The sequence below is a fragment of the Oenanthe melanoleuca genome, chromosome 3 (assembly GCF_029582105.1).
Source record: "Oenanthe melanoleuca isolate GR-GAL-2019-014 chromosome 3, OMel1.0, whole genome shotgun sequence".
In the NCBI taxonomy this organism is placed as follows: Eukaryota; Metazoa; Chordata; class Aves; order Passeriformes; family Muscicapidae; genus Oenanthe; species Oenanthe melanoleuca.
Genome location: NC_079336.1, coordinates 19362914 through 19387896, shown reverse-complemented (window position 1 = coordinate 19387896; position 24983 = coordinate 19362914). Strand labels below are relative to the sequence as shown.

The following is a 24983-nucleotide window of genomic DNA, read 5'->3' as shown; positions in this document are numbered from 1 at the left end:
CTCCCAAGTGGAGGTTGACAGCAGCAAGGTCCCTGTCCCTGCCCCTGCCCTGGCAGGTCTGTCTGCTCACTTGTGCTCGCCTGGCTCTCGGCAGCTCCCAGCCAGTGTGTTTCCATGCCTGCTACCAACACCGTGTCAGCCTCCTTCTCTGTCCATAACAACACTTCAAACACTGGATTCTCACTTACTAAATCTGACATTTTTCCACCTAGAGGTTTGTTATGCTGCAGACCAACCCAAGGAAGTTCTGTGCAGACTGACCCCATGTTTAGATGTCTATCTATGGCACTGTGTTACAAAGATTTACCACTCAAATAAATACGAATTTAGGGACCTTCCCTCAATTTTTCAGAGCATCATTAATATTAGTGCCTGAAACTGCCATTTCACTACATATTCTTGTTTATATACGCCTTATTTGTACTTTTGGCATTGAATTTTAAGAAGACCTTACTTGTGCAATCAGGTTGTCCATTGGTTTGGCATCTTGCAATGAACTGTGAACTCAAGACCCAACTTAAAAGGGAATACAAATTACTAGAGATAGTTTGTGAAAATCAGAAAATAGTAGGGAAATGCAGAATAGTGACTCCCCTTAGGCAGAAGCCAGGCCTGACATTGGAGCTGGCAGAAGCTGAGTGCCCAGATGGCACACAGGTATTACCTGAGCAATGCTCAGACAGTTGCAGGGTAGCAGCAACATTGCCACTGTATGGGCTGTTATGTGGGATGAAAAGTCAGACAATGAACACAGTTCATGGGGAATTAGGCTTCAGTATTTTCACTTGCCCAAATAGGAACTTATTTTGTGAATGTTATCGTGCTCATCAGTTATCCTGATTAATTAAGACTTGACTGTGTACTAGATACCTTAATAAATTCTTACGCAGAGCAGCTGATGGAAAAAACATTTACTTATCATTTACTAAAACTCCAGAAACAGATTTATATTATTTGGCCAGAATTCTACCAAAATACTTCCATGTACTTTAGAAGCCCAAACGTATCTTGCATGTTTATTCGGTTCAATAGGAGCAAAACTCAGCTGCCTAAATGAATCTTGGCAATGATTCCATACACAGTCAGGGTGTAGATGAAGTGCTATTGGGTGAATAGGCTGCTATTCATCTAATCTTAAAACAGACACCTTAAATAGGTCAGATGAATCTTACCCTGAAAGTACTTGTTTCTCTCCATTTACTGTAGAGTCTGAGGTAACTAGCTTTAACAGAGACACCTAGAGTGTAAATAGTTAGGTGGAATGAATGTCACCTCTGAAAACCAAATGTAGAATCAGATATTAATATACAAATAAATCATGTCAAGGATTCCACAGTGAATTTCTTTAAAAGGAAAAATGGAATGAAACAGGCAAGTCTCATTAAACCCCAGCTGATTTTTTTCCTCTTGAGTAAAACCCAAAGAATAAATCTTTTGTTTCAGAAATTCTTGTTCTGTATCTCCAATACAGAAAAACAGTTGACCTGAACAGTTAGACTAACATGAGAGACAGACACTAGTCACTACTTGAAAGCAGAGGTCTTCCCTGATGTCTCCTCTTCCAAACAAGTTCTTCTGTAAGGCTCAAATTTACTAGTTGATGGCACAACCTCGCACTCGTCTGTGATAACTGCAAAAAAATACCCATAGCCCCTGCCATCCCCAGTCCTTGGCATTTCCTGCAACCAAACCTTGCCAGTTTTAACTCTGCTCATTTTGCCCCAACAGAACATGAATAGTTGCCTAGGATGATTTAGCAAGGCTTAACATTATATTTTAGGGGAAAAAACAGTGAAATTGCAAGGAAAACAAGACAACCAATTCTAGAAGGTAATTACCAACAATATGCTCTACCTGTGTAGACTCTTTCTTACCCTAGCCCCTCTAGGAGATGACTCATACATGCTGGGACTCTAACACAATGCCTCACACCACAATGCCTTACAAACAGTCTGTGAGCCCAGCACTGATTCACCATCCAACACATGCCACTGCTCACCCCTGAGACCTGGCCCAAGCTCACCCAGAGCAGAAGGTGCTCAGTGTGGGCTGAGCTGCCTATATTGTTGAGTAATTTGAAGTGTGCAGAGCAGGGCACAAGGGCACAGAGGCCTCTGCCCTCCCCTTTCTCACACCCACCTGGGTGCAGATTGTGAAGAGGCTCATGTCCAGAACTGCAGACTCAGAACTGAGAACTTCCAGCATCCGCTGTCCTGGCACAGGCTGTACTTCTCTAATGCCTAATGTATGGAAATCAGTTTCCAGAACTGACCTACTTGCTCTAAGGGAGGCCCTGTGAAGTCAGGGCCCCAGCTATGCTTCTACTTACTTACATGCCAACAACTGGTATTAAAAACTCAGGCAAATCAGCAGGGCAATTTTTAGGGATTTTGAGCTTAGTATTGGGGTTTGAGAACAATATGAGTTGCAGTAACAATCCAGAAGAAAGTTTTATTAAATCTGGTCCAGAATGTCTATAGATCTACAAAACTTGAATTTTTTATACTTTTTAGAAATATTAAGAATATAAAATCTACTATGAAAACACTTTAAGACAGCGATAGTTATATTTTTATCTTCTCGTAACATGGCTGACACCTTATCTAACATTCTTTGCATATCTAGCACTGATGGGAAAATAGGTTAGACTTCAGCTTTGTAAGCATGAAAAATATCTCAAACACCCCCAAACACCTCTATTTCAAGAAAAAATAATTTACTGTATTGTCCAAATTGACTAAGATTTTGGTATTCACATGAGAAACATCTTGTTCACAAAATGTGCTTTTGTCTCAATAAATAAAAAAGATGCCTTTAAAGACATAAAAAGATTGAAACATTCATATCATCATATCTGTAATTTTTATTGCAGACATGTCTCCTATTGCATAACAAATGTGTTGGAGAGGTTTGCAAAAGGTCATGCAAACTCTAGGCAATATTTTAAAGACTAAGCACTAAAATAGTAAGAGGTCAAGAAAACTGAAAGTTATGATCTTAAATAGCAAAATAACACACTATGTAAGTGTGCTTAGAGTATATGAGGAGTGAATAGTAAAACGTCTTCAGACCATGAAATTCACTAATATCATTAAAGTGCATGACAATCAACAAACAGCTATTAATCCACCTTGACAGAAGTTAGTGCATCAAGCAAATCCTTACTTGGGAGTCCTGTCACTTTCTTAATTGGGCCAGTAACCAGGTTTGTTTGAAAGAGTGAAATGTATTCCTCATCTTAAATTATACCAACAGGTAAAAGAAAAATCAGACAGAGCAGAAAGATTGCAGAAATTACTGGAAATAAATGCAGTTGAAGACAATTTCGTGGTGACAAAACTTATTTAATTGAAAGGAATCAAGTCATGCAAGGAAAGTTGTTTGTGAGACCCAGCAGGAACAGCTGTAAAGCTTTTATTTTAAAAATAAGCCAGAATATTCTCAGATAGGACTTGAATATCTATAGAAAGCTCCATAGATAATTATGAGGGTGACTAGGGTCAACCACATGATGCACAGGGGAGGGAAATGGCAGAGCACTTTGGCATTGTGGTATAAGTGTACGCTTTTCTCAGTCAATGTAAAGTGTTCTGGTTCAATTATCTTCAGTCAGTACAATAATGCATACCAGGGGAGGAACTGCCCCCCCAGTTCTGTGAAGGCCTAACAGGGAAAACTTGACAATCTGATGGTTACAGAAGAAACAAGTGCAATAGTCAGAAGGAGATAGTATCTCTGTACCTGTGCAGACTTGCTTATATCTGCATAGGCTCTATTTACATGTTGTGATGGTCCTGGCAGAGTTATTTTTTTCTCACAGCAACTGATATGGGGCTGTGTTTTGGATTTGTGCTGTAAACAGCTGATAAAACAGGGGTGGTTTTGTTATGGCTGAGCAGAGCCTTTTCTGCTCCTCACCCCACCCCATGCCACCAGTGGGGAGGGTGGGGGTGCACAAGGAGCCTGGAGGGGACACAGCTGGGACACTTGATCATTGATCCCAAATGAGCTCAGGGATGTCTCACAACTTACGGTGTCACGACATAAAGCTGGGGGAAGAAGAAGGAAGGCAGGGACATTCAGAGTGATGACTTTGTCTTCACAAGTCAGCGTTACACATGATGGAGACCTTTCTTGGGAACAGCTGAATGAAGTAGTGAATAAATTCTTTGTTTTGGCTGTGTTTGCAGCTTTTGCTTTACCTATTAACCTGTCTTTATCTCCATGTATGTTTTCTCACTTTCACCCTTTTAATTCTCTCCCCTTGGAGGGGAGTGAGTGAGTGGCTGTGCTTAAACCATGAGCTGGTGTAATTGAAATGGGCCTGGGCTGTCACTACACTGCTCTTGTTTGTACCACTGAAATCCTTCACCCCCCTTCCAGCTCACTGTGGCAGATGCAGTAACAGGCACTGGGCAGCATGGTTCACTCCGCTGGGGCAGTGGGACTCTGACCAGTTGAAAAAAAAAAAAAACGGGATGACTTGGTCCTACAATAGATGAGGCTGGATAATTAGAGACATGGAGGAAAGGAAGGTTTGATCAAAGAAAAGTGAAAGGAAAAACAATTTTTTTATGACTACGTATATTTCCTTCTCTTACTATGACAAAAGTCCCCTATGACAAATAATCCACTAAAAGCTTGAAGGCACTGTGCAAGTCTTGTGTTAGTTAGTGCCTTGTTTGCCCAAGGAATGTACTTGCAGTCTGATTTTTTGAGATGAAGGCACAACAACATCTCCACATTCCTAAAGAATAGCTTTCATCTTATAATATTCAATTACCTTACTAGGATCACATGTTTTACATAAATATAGTGTTCCAGGGAAAATTTCTTCTGCTTGGCTTGTTTCTGGTCTCTTGCAGATAGATAGTTCTCTGTTTACTTAGCAGTTACATAATTTGATAAAATAATTGGGAAAATATGAGTTTCAAATTCCAGTCGGTGATTTCAAGACAAATATAGCACTTTTCTATTAAGTAAGAAATAAATGAGTGCAGTGGGTGCATTTTACATGATGTGGAAAATGTTATGAGAATGCAAGTAATTCTCTGCAGGAATAAAACAAATTTTTGGCTATATTCAGTGAGAATGTTTTATAAGGTATAAAAAGAAATGAAGTTTTGGATAAAACTTATGAGGGCTTGGGTTTCATCTCTGAAGTCTGTCTTAATATTGAGGTTTTTTGCTACACCTCTTAGAATAAAAAATTACATAAAGGGGATACTGAAAGAAGGCAGGTAGGGTCTTAATTGCAACATGCAGAATAAACAATGCTTGAAATTATTTGCATTTTCCTGTAACTGTACATTTTCAAAGCATTGGCAATGGATATATAAATCAGATTTAAACGTTGATAACTTCTTGATTATGTTGCAATTCAAAAACTGCCCAGTTAATTATGATGAAACATATTTCCATGGAATGGTATTTTATTTCAGCATTTGCTCTTGGGGATTACTGCCCAATATTGTCATTAAAGTAAAGCAAAAACCCGATGGTGAACGAAGTATAAACATTGCTTTTAAGATAAGATGTCATAAGTATTGTACCTCAAGCACTTACATAAAAATTCATGAGCTACAATTTCCATAGCAACAGGCAACATAATTTAGCTAAGATAGCTACTTTCCATTCTAGGGACTTCATTGTCAATGCAGCTTACAAAATACAAAAGTATGTCTTCTAAGACTGATGCAGTAAACAGACAAAATGCTGGAAATGCTGAGGAAAGCATAGATTTTATTACAGATGCAGAACAATGCTTCTTTCTCTTTTTACCTGTGTTTCATGGGATTATCTACCATTTTCAACTCACCACATACTAATCTAGTTCTCTTCGTTGTGTAGGAGATCCAGTGAAAGGCATCTGAAGCTGGCATGACTCTCATGTTAGTCTGATTCTTTCTGGAATGTGCAGAAGCAGCTTCTTCACTGGCCAATTCCTTCTTTCTCTCCTTCCTCCTCTCAGTTACCAAAATAAAATTCACTTCAATGCAGAGAGTCAGCAGAACATATCTGGGGCACCTGTTAAATCTCATATTGAGCCTACACACAGTTACTAATTTAACACACTGCTGACACACTCCCATAGTCGTAAGTCTTTTGCTTCCCCAATGATTTCATGAATCTTGTTATTAATCTGAATCACTTAAAAGTGCTTTTAAAAAATATCTGGCTCCATATTTTTAAATTTTAAAAAAGTCTGTAAAAACATTTTAAAGTAAGAACTTAAAAAGACAGCAGAACTAATAGTCTCACTAAAGATACTCTGAAATTTCACACTTGAGTAGCTGTGGTCTAAATGGAAAGATCATGGGGAGCACCATCAATTTCTACCTACTGGAAGTATAGGATTGCAGTCTGCTATCCTTGCCTTGCAAAGAATAATGTCTTATACTATTTTCTCAGTGAGGCTGGAAGAATTCCTTTTGAAGGAGAAATCTGATTGATGTCAGCAAGTGAATCACCACCTGTCCATGGGAAATGGATGCTTTTGAAAGCAAGCTATATTGGACACTGCATTTGATAGACTCTATAATGAAGTGATGGCTCTGTCTCTGAAGTTCTCCTGTGCTCAGCCCCTGACAGAGACCCTAAGGCACTCACCTTCTCACAGATTTTCCTTACTATAAAAATATGCAGAAGATAAAAACACTAAGTTTTTTACTTCACTACAGAGAATTAATTATATATGATATTAGGGTGCAGATAAATTAACTGACTTCTAAGTTATTTTCTCATTTTGGCAAGTGCACCAAAACCAGAAACTGGCACAGGTAGCTGGAATAGAAGCTGTGATGCTGGAGCACAATCACTTGTCCTGTGGGTAGGTAACATGATTATTTGTCAGGAGCAATTCAAGAATCAAGGGTAGGATGCAATATATTCTACTTATGAGCTTCACCTAAAGAATATATAAAATTTAAACATGGCACTTAGCTTCTTTTTTCCAGCTACAATACAATGCATGATTTCTTACAGCCAAAGATCCTAACACAGGGAAATAATCCTCTCTTTCTACATCCATCCAAACAAATATGTACAACCTGGCTATCATTTCATTCATACAAACTAATTACATATGATCTAGCACTTTGGTGAAGGCTTAAACATTCAGCTGATATAAAAAGAAAAAAGCATTGCACCTACCAGAGTAATTATTACAAGGGTATTTTTATCTTGCAGTTCAATATATGCAATAAATGAGCATTAGATTATACTACTGAAATAGTGCATGAGCCTTTATTGTCCTACAGGACAAATTCTCTAATCCCCTCTGACAGACTCATCATCACAGCAATAACCAGTTCTTGAACTGTGAGGCAGGTTGAGTATCCCTGCCAAACTAACAAGAATAATAACTATTCTGTTTCTGAAAAACTGATTGTCAACCACCAGAACTATAAAAAGTCATCTCCATATTAATTAACAGTGCCTAGTCTTGCATTAAAATCAAACACAAATACACAAGTCACTGATCTTGATAGATAAGTCTTACACTACCACCTCCAAAATTTATGATAGCAGGAAACACAGCCATATTTGTTCAGAGGTAGAGACAACCAAGGAAAACACCTGCACCTATCATGTCTGATCATTATGATCACTTCCTTGACTGAAATCTGAATAAGGAAACAATTCTAGAGCTATGCCAAAAATAAAATTTAAATTCTATCAACAAGTTTACTTTGAAGTAGTAAAGACTGCTTCTGTCATTTTAGCACTGAGAGTGTAATTTGAGAGTGTCATAAGAATGTGTTTATATAGCAGTATGATTTATTATTGTCAAAAATCTTGTAGCAGCAAAGAAATACCTGACTCGTGATCTATGCAATACATAAAACTTCTGGGCAAAATCTGTTTGCTTATAGAAAAATAATCTGAAATTCTATTCTCCTTGGATAGTTTTTGTAATTCACACCTCCAACTGCTCATTTCAAGAGAAGGAAAAAATTAAAGGTCTGAAATAAATATATATTTCAAAACAATAAATTTAAAAAACATTGTGAAATTATATAATATTAAGGAAAATGATATTTGATAAAGTAATACCTACAAAAATTAGAACTAAAATAGAAACAATTTTTGAAAAAAATTTTTAATACAGCAAACAACTAAAATTCATTTAAAAGTGCTGCTGGACCACTTAATTGACCATCGAGGATAAAAATAGTACTGATTTATTTTGTCTCCTGTAAAAACTACATATTTTTATATATATATTAGAAGAATATGCACTAATATCAACTACTTATTTATTCTAAGTACAACATTCAGCTGTAATGAGCTGACCTAAACATGTAGCCAAGGAGTAGCATTGGACAGCACATAATGACAGTAAATACAAACTCCATCAATACAGTATAGTTAATATTTGTCTATTTAAGAAGCTACTACCTGATGAATTAAAAGCATTGTCTATATTTAGCTGTGAAACAATCTACATTTAACCCATGCCATCAAAATGAGGAAACAAAAGACGGGAGGTTTTAGATGACGAGTCAAAGATGGCAAGAAGATAAACTTTGAATGCCAACATGGTTGGCTCTTTTCAATTCAAAAAATTAAACTGTCCTCCTTAAGGATTTGCCTTTAGTTCAAATTCTAATTTTATATTTTTCTTCATATGAGTTCTTGTGGACTATAGCATTAGTTTAAAACATCTGAATATACTTATTTTAGAGACTTTAAAGTTTCAGAGTCTTCAATCAACCCGTTTCTTTCAACATTATGAAGTGCTGCAACAATCTCCTGCAGCATCACAATCTAAACACAGAGCTGAGATTAAGAATAGTTGAATGACAGTTTGAAAAAATGCTGCCTTAATTGAACGTTTGGGATAATTCAAAAAACCCAATCTCATAAATACTGTAGCCCTTGATACTCTCAAATAATTACATTTCAGATAGTTCTAAAAAGATGCTTCATTAGGGAAGAATCAAGCTGTTTGACTTCATGCATTTGCAAATCAGAGATACACCATGTAGCTCGGCAGTATCTGGTGGAGTCCAAATATTTTTTTTTATTTATTTTAGTTCCTTTAAATTCTGTTTGGTGTAATGAATGAGGTATATAATTACTCTGATTCATCCTGTACCCTCACCATGAAATACCCCAGAGCACTTAAAAAAAAAAAAATTAATTAAAAGCACAAATAAAAATAAATCATTAACTTCATGTTAAACAAGATCAAGAATTGTGCAGAACTCATTAAGACTTAGTATAAGTCATGTTATATAATGGCTAAGAAGTTACTAGTAATACCTGAAGTACCTTTATATCAACAGCTCTTTATACAGTTCTTGTGAAACAAGTATGAATCATAGCTAAGAGCCAAAGAAATGAGATCAAGTAATCCTAAAGACCAAAATAAACTCATGTGGCAAAGCATCAATACCATATGTCTCTGTGAGACTCCTAATTTCAAAGGAGGAGTATATAGTTTCTTCACTTCTGAAATTGCCATATTTTCAAGAAAAGTGTATATACCTTTCACTTTTGCTTTTTTTTTTGCCTATATTTAGGTAACTAAACAGGTGAAATTGAGGATATGGAAATAAACACTTGAATAAAGGAATGAATCACACAGCGGTCAAGTTCCTACATGATTAGGCACTTTCACTTGTTTTCCCATCTTTGTGACTCCATGATTGGGTTGCACCCTAGAGCAAGGACCCACCAGCACACTGTGTATATCCCAGCTCAGCTGCCCCAGAACACATCTGTACCCCCAGCCCAGGAGAGCTTTGCTCACTGACATGCAATCCCCATTGCCCAATGACCCAGAAGAGGCAGGCTCCAGAGCAACCCAGACTGAAAACATGTGAGTTATTTTGGACCAGGGGCCTGAAAGAGCTCAGAAGCAAAATAAATTTAAAAAAATTTTATCCATTTAAAACAATGTTTTAATATCCGCCCCAGCCCCCACCCCAGGTGCAAATTCCCAGAGCAGATTTTTCATGTTGGTACAAAATTGATGGTTTTTTACCTGCAAGTTCATCTGGAAAATTGATATTTTGAACAGCAGGACTATGCACAGTTACATCCCAACTAAGAGTCTAAAGGCAAGATAGGGTACACACAAACTTTCTCCTCATGGTTTTCACTTGAAAAAAAGAAGTTAAGGAGCAAACACAGAACTGGAAGAAATTACAAGAACTGAAAAAGTTATTAATTCTGGATAAAATCTATACCAGATGCATACTAGATGACTTCAATAAATGCAAGATAAATTATTTTTAGTTTGATTTTGTCCATTCAATTTTACAGAAGCTTAGAAGAAGTTCATCTGTGAGTAATCTTTTTATCTTTGTTTTGTTTACTAGCTCATCACACTTCACCCTCTTATGGTTTGATGGCTTACATTTTTTTTAACTTTTTTTTTTACATTTTTTTTTAAATTCAGGCTTGTCTTCAGCCCAAGCTGACAAGTCTTATTTTTTTGAACATTAATAATAATGTTATTGAAATTCAGTAGAAAGATTAAAAAAACCTCCAACACTTAGCAGACTCAATTGACTAAGCAAGCATTTCCCCAGATAAAATCAAGATGACAGTTAGCCAAAACTTCATCCAAACTTCATTTCCTACCCAATCTTACACATACTTTAGGCAAAAGCAGAGAAAAAGGGTAAAGATGAGACTTTCTGTGCTTCTGACTCAATGCTACAGTAAATGCAAATAATATGGCTGAGAAGACACTCACAGATAAACTTTTATTTCAGCCACAATACCCAGTGCTGTTGTACTGAATGAAACTTAAATTGTTGACCTAGCAGATCTGTGAAAGGAAAGTGCACAGTTCAACAAGCCATTAACTAACTCATGATATGATGCTCATTTTATGGACAAAGTGTTATGTCTTCTGGCAAATGAGCAGATCATTGACCAAGTATCTTGATTGGATACACCCAGGAATTAGAATGGGTATTTTGAGTTCCATTCTATATTTGATTAGCATTTGAGACACTCTCTCTAAACACTTCCCACAGGACTGCACATGCCAAGTTCCTACCATAGCTTGAGTGATTATTGAAAGACCTGAGAACGCTCATTCCACTTTGAGCTTACTTTTACTGACAGTGCTGAAGACAACAGTCTGTTCCCTAGACTATTAAGGGACTTTCAGAAATTTAAAAAAAATATTGAAGTTGAAATCTAGCATTACACTGCCAACGGTGAAGAAGTCTGAAAAAAATATATTTGTCCCTGAGGTATTTCAGAAAGCCTCAAGCCTATTTAGATTAATTGCAACAGAACAGCATTCATAATTAACACAATGAAAAATTAAATCTGTGGATCTTACTGACCAGTTGGATACTTTGGGGTGGTAGCAGGGAAAAGAGAAAACACTACATGCTAAAGCTTATTTAAAAGAAAAATCAACAGAGATGCAGAAGTTGCATTTGGATTACCTACTGTAGATTCCTAACTTAGGGGGCACCTAACTAATTTTTATGTGATCGAGAACAGGAATTCACAGGGGTGCTTCACAGCCCATGGAAATCAAAGCTGACAACTGCTATTAACTGCTATTAACTGCTATTAACTTCATCATGGAGCTCCTCTGTATTAAAGGTACTTTCTTAATCTTCTAAGTGAGCTAATACAAGATATTAGTTATAGGGATGCAGTCTGAGAAAAGCATTTAAATGGACTTCAAAATCTCTAACCTTTTTTTCATCATCCCACTCCTTAGAGATTCATCCTGGCTAATTCTCCTTCTTCTTTGGACTAATGATCACCTAGAAGTCAGCGCCCACCCAGATTTCATGAGATGAAAACTATAAGATTTCATATTCTGGCATAAGAGCATTCCCTTCCACCTCGTATAGCATGTCAGCCACATCAAACTAGAGGAAAAAATGCTCCTTCCTATTAGTTACCTTTTAGGATTACCACTTGGTTTGCTTGACACAGACAATCATTGTAACCTGAACAGTAGCTAAATCCTTAAAAAGGGAAAACTAAGAAGGAAGTGTTATGTACAAATAAAAAATTACTTCTATATACAGCATTTACAAAATTCTAAGTGAATAAATTCTCATAGTTTTTGAAAAACAGGGGTTCCTAGGGCAGGTGTCAGAAAACCAGTCTTACAGTGTGAGCCTTAAAGAGTACAGCATATCAAATTTACCAAAATAAAAGTTGAAATGTACCTTGACTACTGTATAAAAATTTTTAGTAGTCATAGGGGTGATAAAATTGTGATAGCCTATGAAAGAGGCCAAGTTTGCAGATGAAGGCAGTAAGTTCATCTGGCCAGGTGGCACAGCTTCTCTGCACAGAGACCTTTCCACAGGTCACTGCAGTTTGTCATAAACACTCGTTCAGAAAACATACCTGAAAAAGGGGGAATTTCAGTGTTGCTGACAAAGGCATAGCAAAAGGAAGACTGGCACCTGAAATCAGACAAATTCAACCTTTCTACAACATTTCAATTTCCTGGCACTAAGGGTAATTAAATATTGGAATGGCTTACCAGGGGAGCTGGTGGACTCGCCATTGCTTGGAGCTTTAGGACGAGATTAGATATCATTGTAAAAGAGATGCTTTAATCCAGCTTCTGGAAGTTCTCAACATGCCCATAACACTTGCAGCTCTGCATTAAGACAATGACTATAATCAAATCTCGTACTTTAGGGTTTCAGCTGATCAACTGCAAGGGTTTTAAAGAATATTTTTTCCCTTCACATAAAAACCAGACAGATACTTTGGTGTGGTTTATATTTTTATCTGTCTCTGAAGTAGCAGAGATTGTCCAAATCTACAGAAAACATGGGGCAGCTGATGCAGTTGCCAGTGGTGATAGGGAAAGTACTTTCTCTTAGCCTGAAATTCACAAAGCAGTCGTATCCAAATGGGAACTCACATGAATTTAAAGTCATCTAGATAGATGCAAACCCCTTCTGCCCTGGAACCTGTGTGATTAGGTCAGTGCAGAAGCCGGTTTCATGTCTGCCCTGCTAAGGCTCTGGCAGTAGTACCCATTCAGCATTTCACTGACACTGCTACATGACTTAAGGAAAGGGGTCACTTCATGCTCTGCTCCTGCAGAGCACTGGCCAAGGGTCAAGTGAAAAACTATTGGATCACCATACCCTTAGAGGTCTTGTTAATGAATCCTGCTGGATTAGCTCAAAAGGTGTGCTTTTCCAAGGTGAGATAAATAGAAATCTCAAATGAGCTGTTTGTGTTTGCTCAGCATGAGATACAAATCACCTGTTAACACACATATCTCAGGTAACTAACTAATTGCTATTAAAGATGCACAAGTTACTCCTTGATCTCTTCTATCTGCTTGAAAGTTAACATACTTTAGCTTAACTAGAGTAATCATAGGTAACACATAGGTATCAGGATTTACTGTGTTTTCCAGCATATATACATAAGCATCCCTTTCGGTTTTTAGTTTAGCTACATCTGTAAATGCACATTCTGCACTATATTAGCAGAATACTGTAATGAATTGGTTAATAAATGTAATTAAAGCTGAAGGCAAGAAAGAACATTCTGCTATTTTACCCTTTTATGTGTAAAGAGTATGTCTCTGTCAAATAAAGCATAAAATGGGAGATGGTTCTTCTAGGGTTTTCTGAGCTGTGCAGTAGCATGTTCATATTGTGAGTCTCCTAAATGGATATTTATTTAGAGTCCACCCAGGCTTTCATGCTTATTGGCTGTCTATATTATTCTCCTACATCCCTTTGACAGTTTGTTAGATTCTAAGATATTTCTATCTGTGCTAAATAACGGGCCATTTAATGGATTTGTGCACAGCTACACCTGGAATGTAATGCAGGCATGTAAAGCACCTGTTGTGCAGTTCAGGACATTTTCCATGCAGAGTAAGGATGATTTCTCTTTGCCATGATTCTGAGGCATACATATCAATGTAAGGCTCTATTGTCAGTATTGCTTATTATGATTATGTTGTCATGTTACAAAGTAAGAATACGACACACTGTGACAGCACCATCTAATAACATAAAATATTCATGCAAAAACAAAAGCAGACTCAACCTTTAAAAAGTAGAGAAAAAAAAATAAAAGATACACTGATCCTGCTTGTCTCAATGTCTCTTTTGGTGACACATGCATATATTTGACAGCACTTATGAGGATCAAGTTTACAAGATGGCCCTAATTAAGCAGTATGTTATTCCATGGGTATCCTTACTCAAACCAAACCAAAACACTCAGAATAAAAGTTTCCTCATCTGGGGTGAAAATGACAAAACCTGCACTTAGTCTTCTGACTTCTCAAACAGACTTCACTTGTTATACTGCTGTATTTAAGTACAAATAACTCTGACAGAATCTGTACCCAGATGTGCTCCACACTGCACTCAAATTTCATTATAATGAACTTCTAAACTTTTATGTTTTGTTGGTCTATTTTGTTCTATATCTTGCAGCATATCTAATGCCTACAGTGCAGAAATGCTACACTCCCATAATTTTTAAAGAAAGATCTTTAAGGAAAAACTGAAGGAGGAATATTATACTATGCACTAGACACTTTAGAAGCCAATGACAATAAATAATGATATAATTCTAATGAGAAATATCATCACAAATTTTGACTAAATCTCTTTGTTATACAATAGTTTTACAGCCTGTTTAACTGAAGCATTATTCAAGAAAATTTTGAGTACAGAAAGAGGTCATATATTTGCAGCAGAGATTTACTTTATTTCAGAAAAATGTTCCTTTACATTCCTTCGGTGCCAAAATCTTTGCCCAAGTAACACAGAAGTTCACATGATTACTTAGCATCAAATTCTCTTCTCTTGAATGTCTGCTAAAAAATTCCCAACTCAAAATATTTGAATTGTAAAGTATAGTTGCAAAATACTAAAATTTTTAATTGAATGTATTATATTTAAATGTTAGTTCTACACAGCATAAAAAATGTGCATGTCCAGTAGAATCCAGAGATTAATGTAATTGTGTTATCATTCTTTCTTGGCTCTCTACTGAAAATATTCTTGCTATTCAAAACCTCTTACCTACACTACACTTCTAGTAATAAAACTGGAAACTAAGTCTTATATGTCTAGAATGTTTGCTTTCCTTAAATACTGACTAGTGGGTTTTTTTTACCTGTCTTACAGAATCACATGCAAGTTTGAATAACTTAAAATCTTTTCATTAGGACTTGTTGTTTAGGAATAATTCTCTCCCCTTGGATTGTTTACATTAATGATATAATAGTTTAAATTTAATGCAAATTTTCAATTCTAATCTTTAAATTTAAATCTAATCTAGTGCATGTAATAGCTACCTTTTCTTCCTTTATCTTAAATATAAAAAACCCAACTAATAGTACAATTTTGACACATAACAAAATGCTGTCAGAAACACACCAAATAAATTTTACAACACCCCTTTCCCCCCCACCCTCCAAGAAAACTCAATAAACTGAGTATAAAACAAACAAATAACATAATCTAATCTAACTGTCCACTTTACCTGGAAATGCATGCCCTGTTAGAGAATCCAAATCTGAAATTAAAACAGTGAAAAGATCATCTTTAACACTAATTTAATATTAAAATGCACAAAAAAATTAAAAGCAAACCTGGCACCAAATATCACATTATCATCAATACAAAATTTTAATCATATATATAGAAAACCAAAATGAGGAAATTTAACATTACATTATGAATGTTTTTTCTCCATAGTTTTGTAAAGATGTAAATTATTATCTATCTAAAGATGAAAGCTTTGAACTCTATGAGAAGCTAATTTATTTACTGTTTAAGACAGACATACCACAATTAAATAGGAATTTTACAATACTTTGTAAATGAACCTCTGATTTCAGAAACACGTATCTTGGGTATAAACTTTTGTTCTATCTTTGTACATAAGAAAAATAATTAGAAAAGTACAGGATGCTTTTTAGATTGTACCCTTTAAAAAATATTTTCTTTCATGATCACAACAAATAAGAGACCTAATTTTGTCTTTTCTGGTTTTCACGCTTTCTTTTTTTTTTTTTTTTTTTTTTTTTTTTTTCCCTAATCTATCTGTTTAAATGTTTATAAATGAGCTTTCTTGTAATTTTTAGGAATTGATTGTATTTACTTGCAGTGCCTGGACAAGTACTGTTTAGAAACTACTTCATCTTAAAAAAAAAATTGTTTTCTTATTAAAACAGTCAACAGATACAAGATTCACAGTTAATGGTTTAGACTACAGAAATTCCGAACTTTTCCTAATGCAGTATCTAATTCTAGAAGTCACTGGGAAAATATTTACCAATTAACTCCTGGAACAGCAGAAGGAACTCTTTAGACAGGAAGAAAAACGTGCTAGGATCTAAAAACTTACAACAGCTTAACTGAGACATTTCCTGAGGACTGTGAACATGCTTACTTTTGTAAGTGAACAAAGGAGAGAATAACCTAAAATGTGATAAATTCACTAGAGAGAATTGCTTTCTGAAATCCAAATTGCTGAACACAATGAATTAACTAACAACCCCACTATGTGGGGTCTCAAGCCTTATCATAAACTACAGAGGAAAAAAAAAGCATCCTCAGGATTTTTTTTATTTCAGAGCCTAAGAGATAGAAAAATGTCGTTGCCCCCCAGGAGTCCATAAAAACCACACAAAACTAGAATATGCATAAATGGATAATCTAGCTAGGCAGTGACTGCTCCCTGAGAGCACAGAGACAGCACACAGCTACCTTGCAAATCAGAATCACCCACAAATGATCTAATACTCAAATTGTCCAAACTGCTGTCACTGTGCACATCCCGTGGCACATCCTGTCACAGCAATAAGGTGTTTGGAAACATCTGTTCTATGTCTTTAATAAAAATATCCCAATGCAACACATGAAGATCCAAGAAAAAGAACAGAAGATGAAAAAATTCTCTTCTTCCTATGACAGTGAAAAGTATCTACTCAGACAATGGGAGTTTTAAAAATAAAAACAAGCAAACAAAAAAAAACCTAGCCAACCAACCAACCAAAAAACCCAAACTAAAATAGGAAACCCAAACCCAAACAAAAAAATCTCTGCAACTAAACCAGAAAAGTGGGACTTGTATCTGAAAAGTTCATATATATATATTGTAACTTGCAGCAGAAATCACTATTAAAAATGCTATTCTGAAAGAAATGTAGATAAGTTTATGCAAATTAATTAGGCTCTTACCCCAGTATAAAACTACACTTCTGTGTAATATTATGTGTTAAGCTGTTGATATAAATTGTGGATGTGTTTATTTTCTTACAAGTCAGGCTACACTAACTGAAAACAAGGTAGTTTGTCACCCAAGCATGTGTCCTGTGTGAACTGTTAAAGAAAATCTGACCTACTTTGCTAGCTGAGACCAGAAGATTTTATGGTATATTGAACCCACAAATCATGATCCACATGCCCCAATTCCATCATTACATTTCACAAAGAATGATGTGAGCTAACACTGCATAGGCAGGCAAGGTAAAGTTTCCCATATAAAGATAAATACAGTGTGCAACATTTCCCTGCTAGAGTTCAATACACAAAATTACTGCAGTTATAATGGAATGAAACCTTTGCTGAAACAACTGGAATATTTAGTCTCTGCCATGAGATTTCTTCTACTCTTCTATGGACTCCAAGGGCAGCAGAAAAATCATCATTTCCTGTTATTGTTAAGAGCATTTCTCAGTTTCCTTGACTGATTTTCAATTAAGTAAGCCTGAACAGGTAGAATCCAATTTTCCTCCATTCCATTTATTTAGTGAATTGCCCAGATTTGTTGCTATTCACTTTTATTTTCATACATAAGACTTTCTAACTAGCAGGAATCTGAGATGAAAGTGGAGAACATAAAAGTGACACACACTTTCATCCCCTTTTTAAGGCAACATAGCAACATGTCCACATTAGCAGTTATCAAGGAATTGCACTCATGAAATCCAGATCTGATTCATACTATAAGTCATTGATTTAGGTAATAAACTAGTGATTGACAATACAGTTGGCTTTGAGTTATAATGCAAAGCATGATTTTTTTTAAAAAGGGAATGTGTGTGCACGTTTTAGCAAGCAGTATCTCTGGTACACCACATTTTATTAGCTCAGTGCAAAATAGACGTTGGAGATAGCACAAGATTTTCATGCCAATAAACTAATAACTTCTTCCTAGAGTTGATTAGCAAAGAGGTAGTCATCTCTGTATCTTGCCTCCAAGGCCCATTTCTCTTATTTTACAAGTAGTAAAATGTGTTCACTGCACAATGCAGTGTTAAGTTTTTGACTTTTCTCTTGCTTACATTAAAATATCAAAGCACTGCATGGCTGCCACTGACATGTGCTGGCAAAATGCCAACACAAAATGAGTGGAAGGGATGACTTTTAGAGTGCACAGGAAAACACATTTAAGGTGCAGAGCACATTTAAGTCATTTAACATTAAAGGCTCTCCAGGGTATTGGCAGCAAGATGATGTAATAGCAAATATCTCTGGGGGCTGGTACCTGCTTAGAAAGGTTAGAAAAAGCTAATGAATGCTAAATCATGCTCTCTTGAAAATACAAGAATTTGCCCTGCTCCTAAGTGTTTTAACAGAGATTGTCAGCAAGAAATAAGTGTCTCTGCTTTGCTAAATCTCCAGTTAGACTCAATCTTATTTTATTATAAGCCCCTAACTAGGCAGCATAACTCAGGAACCCTTGCAGACATGTACAACACCTGGACCATGAATTCTACAAAGCTCAAGTCTTCTTTAAGCAAGATGAGTGGAGTCCAGCTGCTCATAATATTTGGAATACAAAGGGCTGGTTGCAAAGGGGAGCATGAAGAATGGCATAGAGGTGCAATGGCTGAAGATGAAAGATGATTTGCATTAACTAGAAGTTACAACTGTATTTTTAACAACCAGGTCAGTGAAAACTATTGGCAGGTGACTCTGGATTGGATTGGGATTGTGAGTTTGTCTGCACCAAGATTTGAGGGTTAGTTTGGTACTACCCAAACCTAAAGCCAGAGGCTAAAGGAGAAAGAGGTGAACAATTCCTCGCATTATCTTCTACAGGGGGAGAGTTTCCTTCAGCTCCAGAAATTACGTAAATTATTCACTGAAAAACTGTTTGCACAGTCCTGTTGCCTCAACTTGGGTTTCCTCTATTTATTATTTGTCACTATAATCTTAACCTACTGCAATAAACCTGTTTTCAGATTCTCTTATTTTCATTAATAGGCTATTTGCATTCATTGGCCACCAATTCTTTAAAGAGCACAATTAAAATTTTAATGTAAACTTTTTATTTCAGAACTTCCCTGACAAGGAAAAAAAAAAAAAAAAGAGTTTGCATAAAAGTTGCACGCAAGATTTCATAACAATGCCATCATCAGTCACCATCTTACAAACCTGCTGCTCACTTGTGCTGATATTTGGAATTTGTTTTTATTTCTGGGGATAATTCAAAGAGAAAAAAATCGAGCTGAACAGTTTGCTAGGAAGAATTATCAATATGACATTGGAAAGCCTATTTATTGCTCTGATTCAATTTGATAGTATTATTTTTTTGATAAAAATTTACATATTGAGATAAGTAGATTACATTTACACTGATAATCAGGGTTTCATGTAACCAGCATTTTTTCCTGCGATACCATTAGGAGTAAGATTGAAACTTACTTTTCTTCAGTAGAGGTTTTTTGTTGTGAGATATGTGTCTGAGCTTCCATTAGCTCCAATGAAGAAGTAGTTGAAATTGAGTCAATTAATTACATTGAAGAGTAGAAATCTAACTTGTACAGAAGAATATGTAGAAGAGCTCTTTCCATTGACAAGATCTCTAATAACCACAGAGTGAGCTTAGACAGCTACATATCTACATAACCTGTAGTGCAGGTAATTAGAGATGAATCTCACCATAAGAATCGTTCAGAAAAATAATCTGCATATATGGGTGTGGATCTGAGAAGTCACAGTTATAAAATGGGAATAATTTAGACATGGAAAAATTGCTGGTTTACAACTGGTAAATTTGATGGCCTCAGATGTCTAAAATGGTTCATTAAAAGAAGTCCTGGACAAAAATAAACTTAGTCCTGTCAGCCTCTAGTGCAAATACTCACTGATCATTTTTCCCCCTCTCTTAAAATTATATGATACTTGCCACTTTATATTTTGCTTTCTGATTTATATTATTCCAGGAAGAAATTTAACAATGGCTAGAAACAAAGGATCCATCTGAACACCAGGAAACACCTTTTTTTTTTCAGTCATGAGAGTGACTGAGCACTGGCACACGTTGCCCAGGGAGATTATAGGCCACATATGGCTGTAGTGTTGACAAAGTAGGAAAAAGAAGTCAATTATTTGTGATGAGACAACTGAATTGAGGGAGACAAACTACTAAAAAAAAAAAAAGAAAAAAAATATTATGGGAGCTTTATTAATAAGTCTGGTTTCTCTAACAGAAAGCATCTGTTATTATTAATAACTGGTATTCCCACTGGCCATTGAAGTCTTCACACACAGAGCTCATCTTGTGCTTGCACACTCACTCAGTTTTCACAGCGCACGACTGGGAGGCCAACACAAGCTGTCTGCACAGAGGTACAGGATCATAACAGCACATGGGAGCTCTCAGATGCTTGCCCAGGGAGTCCCTCAAAGGGTCCTTCATTCCATCACATATACCCTGCAGCCTGACCACACGTGGCAGCAGCACCTACCCTGGGCAACTAAACTGGATGATGATTTGCTTCTCTTCTTCCAAAACATGTTCTCCCCATTTCTTTACTCAGTCTCACTTTAAAAAACTGAAGAAAAACAACCACTAACAAAAGATAGAAACTGCAGAAACAGTTTCCTCACATTTTGAAAGCCATCATTAATCCATTTTCTTCTGCTGCTGATCTCAAGCAATTGGTCTGCTCATGCTTCATAGTATAATCATGGCCTCAGGACTGGTTTATCCAAATTCAATGCAGGGTTTTAATGAGCGTCTTAAAATATGTTGTAGAACTTTCAGCTGCATACAGACATCTCAAGATCAGAACATTAATGCTGTCCAAAGCTCTCATCAGGAAACTAAAAGTACATAATGGGTGAAATCCCAGCCCTGGTTTCCTGCAGTGATGGATGCTGAACTGACAGCAGCAGCAGTTCCCACCCTGCTTGAGTGCAGAGACTTTTCAGAGGCAGCATTCCCCAGCTCTGAGCAGTCATGGACACCTATCATCTGTGGAGTTCATCACAGCTTTACTGCCTCATATTGAAACCAGCATTTCCCAGTGGACTACAGCAGGCATGCCATCCTCAGCACATGTAACAACCCAAACACTTCCAGGAAGGCACACAGAATCATCTACAGGCACACTGGTATGCTGATGTGTGCATTTATGTAAAACAAGCATACAAATGAAAAAGTTTTTCAGAAAGGTCAACACAAACATTTTTCATGCTTTCCCAGTGACTTCCACTTGTGTAGCTGGTTTAGCCACGGAAGAGGTGAGAGCACCTCTTTTACCTAGTGCACTTTAGTGTCTTAGCATATCCACAAATTTTTTTAAGATCAAAAGCACTTTTAAAATTGTGTATGCCTGATCATTTAATAACCAACACCTTAAAAACACAGAATCATTTAGGTTGAAAAAGACCCTGAAAATCCTCAAGTTCAACCATTAATGTAGCACTGCTAAGTGCACCACTAAAGCCAGTCCCTAAGTGCCACATCTACACATATTTTAAACATATCCAGTGATTCCACCACTTTCCTGGGCAGCATGTTCAGCACGTTGACATCTCTTCCAGTGAAGAAAGTTTTCCTAATATGCAATATAAACATGTTTGCTGATGCTGTATCACTTGTTCCTTGGGAGATGAGGCCAACTTCCCCTCACTACCATGTCCCTTCAGGTCCTTGTAAGGAGTAACAAGGTTCTGTCTGAACCTGTTTCCCCAGGCTAAGAATCCCCAGCTCCCTCACAGGACTTGTGCTCCAGACCCTTCCCCAGCTCCACTGCCTTCCTCTGGAAAATCTCCAGCCCCTCAGTGTCTTTCTTCCAGTGATGAGCCCAGAACTGGACACAGAACTCGAGGTGTGGCCTCAGCAGTGCTGAGCACAGGGGACAATCCCTGCCCTGCTCCTGCTGGCCACACCATGGCTGATACAGGCCAGGGTGCTATGGCTGCCTTGGCCAGCTCATCTCACTGCTGGCTCGTGTTCAGCTGCTGCTGACCAGCAGCCCCAGGTCCTTTTCCACTGGGCAGCTTTCCAACACTCTGCCCCAGCCTGTAGCACTGCAGGGGGTTGTTGTGACCCAAGGGCAGCACCTGGCACTTGGTCTTGTTGAATCTCACACAATCCCTCATACCATGCATCCAGCCTGTGCACATCCCTCTGCAAAGCCTTCCTACCCTCCAGCAGATCAACACTGGCACCTGGCTTGGTGTGATCTGGAAACTTTGTGAGGGTGTACTCGATCTCCTCACACAAGTCATTGATATAGATACTCAACAGGACTGGCCCCAAAACTGAGCCCTGAGGAGCACCACTCAGGCAGGAGCAGCTGCCAGTTGGATGGAATTCCACTCACCACGACTCTCTAGGGCTGGCTATCCAGACAGATTTTACCCAGAGAACAGTCACCATCCAAGCCATAGGCTCCATTTTCTCCAAGAGAATGCTGTGGGAATGGTGTCACAGGTTTTTTATTTGTCCAGGTAGACAATATCCATAAAGTCAGTCAGGCAGGACCAGCCTTTAATAAACTTGTGCTGGCTGGGTTGTCCTAGCCTCACATTTGCTACCTTCCAGTCACCTGAGACCCCTCTGCTTAGCCAGGGCTGCTGATAATTGATGGAGTGGCTTGGTGAGCATCTCCAGCAGCTCTCTCAGCACCCTTGGGTGAATCCCATCCAGTCCCATAGACTTGTGAGTTTGTAAGTTGTATACCAGGTTCCCAACCATTTGCCCTTGGGTTATGGAAGTTCCATTCCATTCTCAGTACCTATATTGCAGCTCCAGAGCCTGGAACCTGGAGAACAACTGGTCTTACTGTCCAAGACTGAAGTAAAGAAGGCATCAAGTATCTCAGCCTTTTCCTCATCCTTTATCACAGCATTCCATAAGAGATGGAGATTCTCCTTTACCCCTCTTTTGTTTCTGATGTAATTATAAAGACATTTTTATTGTCTTTTACATCAGTAGTCAGACTAAATACCAATTGGGCTTTGGCCCTTCTAATTTTCTCCCTATTTAACCTCATTGTGTCCTTATAGTAGTCCCAAGTTTTCTGCCCCTTCTTCCAAAGATCATAAACTTTCCAGTTTTTTCCTGAGTTCCAGGAAAGATTCTCTGTTTACCCAGGCCAGCCTTCTTCCCCATCAGCCCATCTTACAACACATGGGGACAGCCTGAGACCTAAAACTTTCTAGGTAGTTGTATTTCTAACTCATTTTTTTTAAAGGACACATGTAAACTTATTCCAGTCCAGCCACTTCTGCAGCCTGGTCATAGGATGTATAAAATAAAATAAATAAAGCATTAACTTTGGACCAGAGCTGATTTCTGTTCTCAAACAGCAAGTGTAACTCTTTCCTATTTTTATGAATAATATCACAGAGAAAAAAACACAGTTTCCAGATTCAGAAGATGGCTAATACAGGCAGCCATAGGTTATTTATACTTACTCAAAATCTAAAAATCATTATTTATACATAGATTTTCCACATCTGACAGCAAATAGATGGTAGAAATTTGAGAGTCTACTTGTACTGATATATGCAATTTAATCTATTACATTTTATCTGATATATGCATTTTATCTTTCCATATGAAATGTTAAAATTTCAATTTATCATACATTGTCATGGAGCATTTGCATTCCATGAGTCAAGAAGTAAAGACAAAATACACATTATGATAGGGAGATATAATGACTCTCAGAAATATCAAGCTATCAAAATTTTGAGACCAGAAAATTATAAAAATTAAAAATATGCTGAATAAAATTCAAAATATATATGTTATGTTGAGATATTTGTGAAGCAGTCTGATGAAATTCTGAAGGTAGGCTCTGGGCAAATGAGGAGTCTCAAACAGAAGTTCCATAATATCACACCAAAAAAGAAAAAAAATATCTTGTTTTCTGAAAAGTGAACTTAAAGAAAATATATCTGCTCAGCTTTATTGCTGTTACATTCTAAATCTGCATTCTTCATAAGAAAGGCAAGAAATCCTCTGAAATTCAACTGTTTCACTTTATGCCACTAATCATGTCAAATACTATGACATGTCTCTTGGAAGCTGCCTTCTTCATGTCAAATTCTTTCAGTTTATCTCATTCTTTAACTTCTGGAAATGCCTTTTCTTTCCCACTTTCCCCGATTTTTAGTGACTTTTTTCCCCCTTGAAAATTATAGAAATATAAGCTGTTGAATCAGAAGGCTTTTCTGAACAAAAGGTTATTTTCTCTCATTTTCAACACAGCAACAGTTTCTCTTCCTCTAAATCATGTGAGATTGCTTTCACATTTGTGTTCAGCTTGATCTGGTCTTTCATACATCATTCATTATGTTCTGCTAACCAAGAGATAGTACTTTTCCATATTTGTTCTCCTGTCTTTTTTTTCTTTTTATCAGATAAAACAAACCAATATTTCAAACCTTTGATGCCCTGCCTGGTTTCAGAAAGACTAAATAACTATGTTTATACATTGACATATAAAGTACCAAGTCGAGCTTTATATCACAAAGCTGACTCAGTGATTTACTAAATATTAGGACAATTTTGGTTATACTAAGCCAGCTGAGTGTTCCAAGGACTGTGGCTGTGCAAAAGCTAAGGAGGAGGGGAAAAGAATACCCACCAAAAAAAATCATCTACTTAAGGAGCTGTGGCTTGATCCAAAACAGCAATTGCATGACAAACAGCCATTTGCTCACAGCCCCTCTCCCTGCTGGGTGGAGAATCAAAAGAAGGTAAAACCTGTAGACTGAGATAAGATCAATTTA

General features: G+C 37.1%; 1 protein-coding gene across 7 annotated transcripts in view; it reads right to left on the bottom strand.

Annotated features, from left to right (window-relative positions):
- The window catches only part of DLGAP2 (DLG associated protein 2), a 440625-nt gene that overhangs the window by 135992 nt on the left and 279650 nt on the right, over positions 1-24983 (bottom strand). For 4 of the 7 annotated variants that reach the window (XM_056488339.1, XM_056488340.1, XM_056488336.1 and 1 more), the window contains exon 4: positions 15478-15510. The exons of the other annotated variants lie outside the window; for them this stretch is intronic. In XM_056488339.1, the coding sequence (XP_056344314.1) occupies positions 15478-15510 (33 nt within the window). The remainder of the gene's footprint in view (positions 1-15477; positions 15511-24983) is intronic. 7 annotated transcript variants of the gene reach the window in all.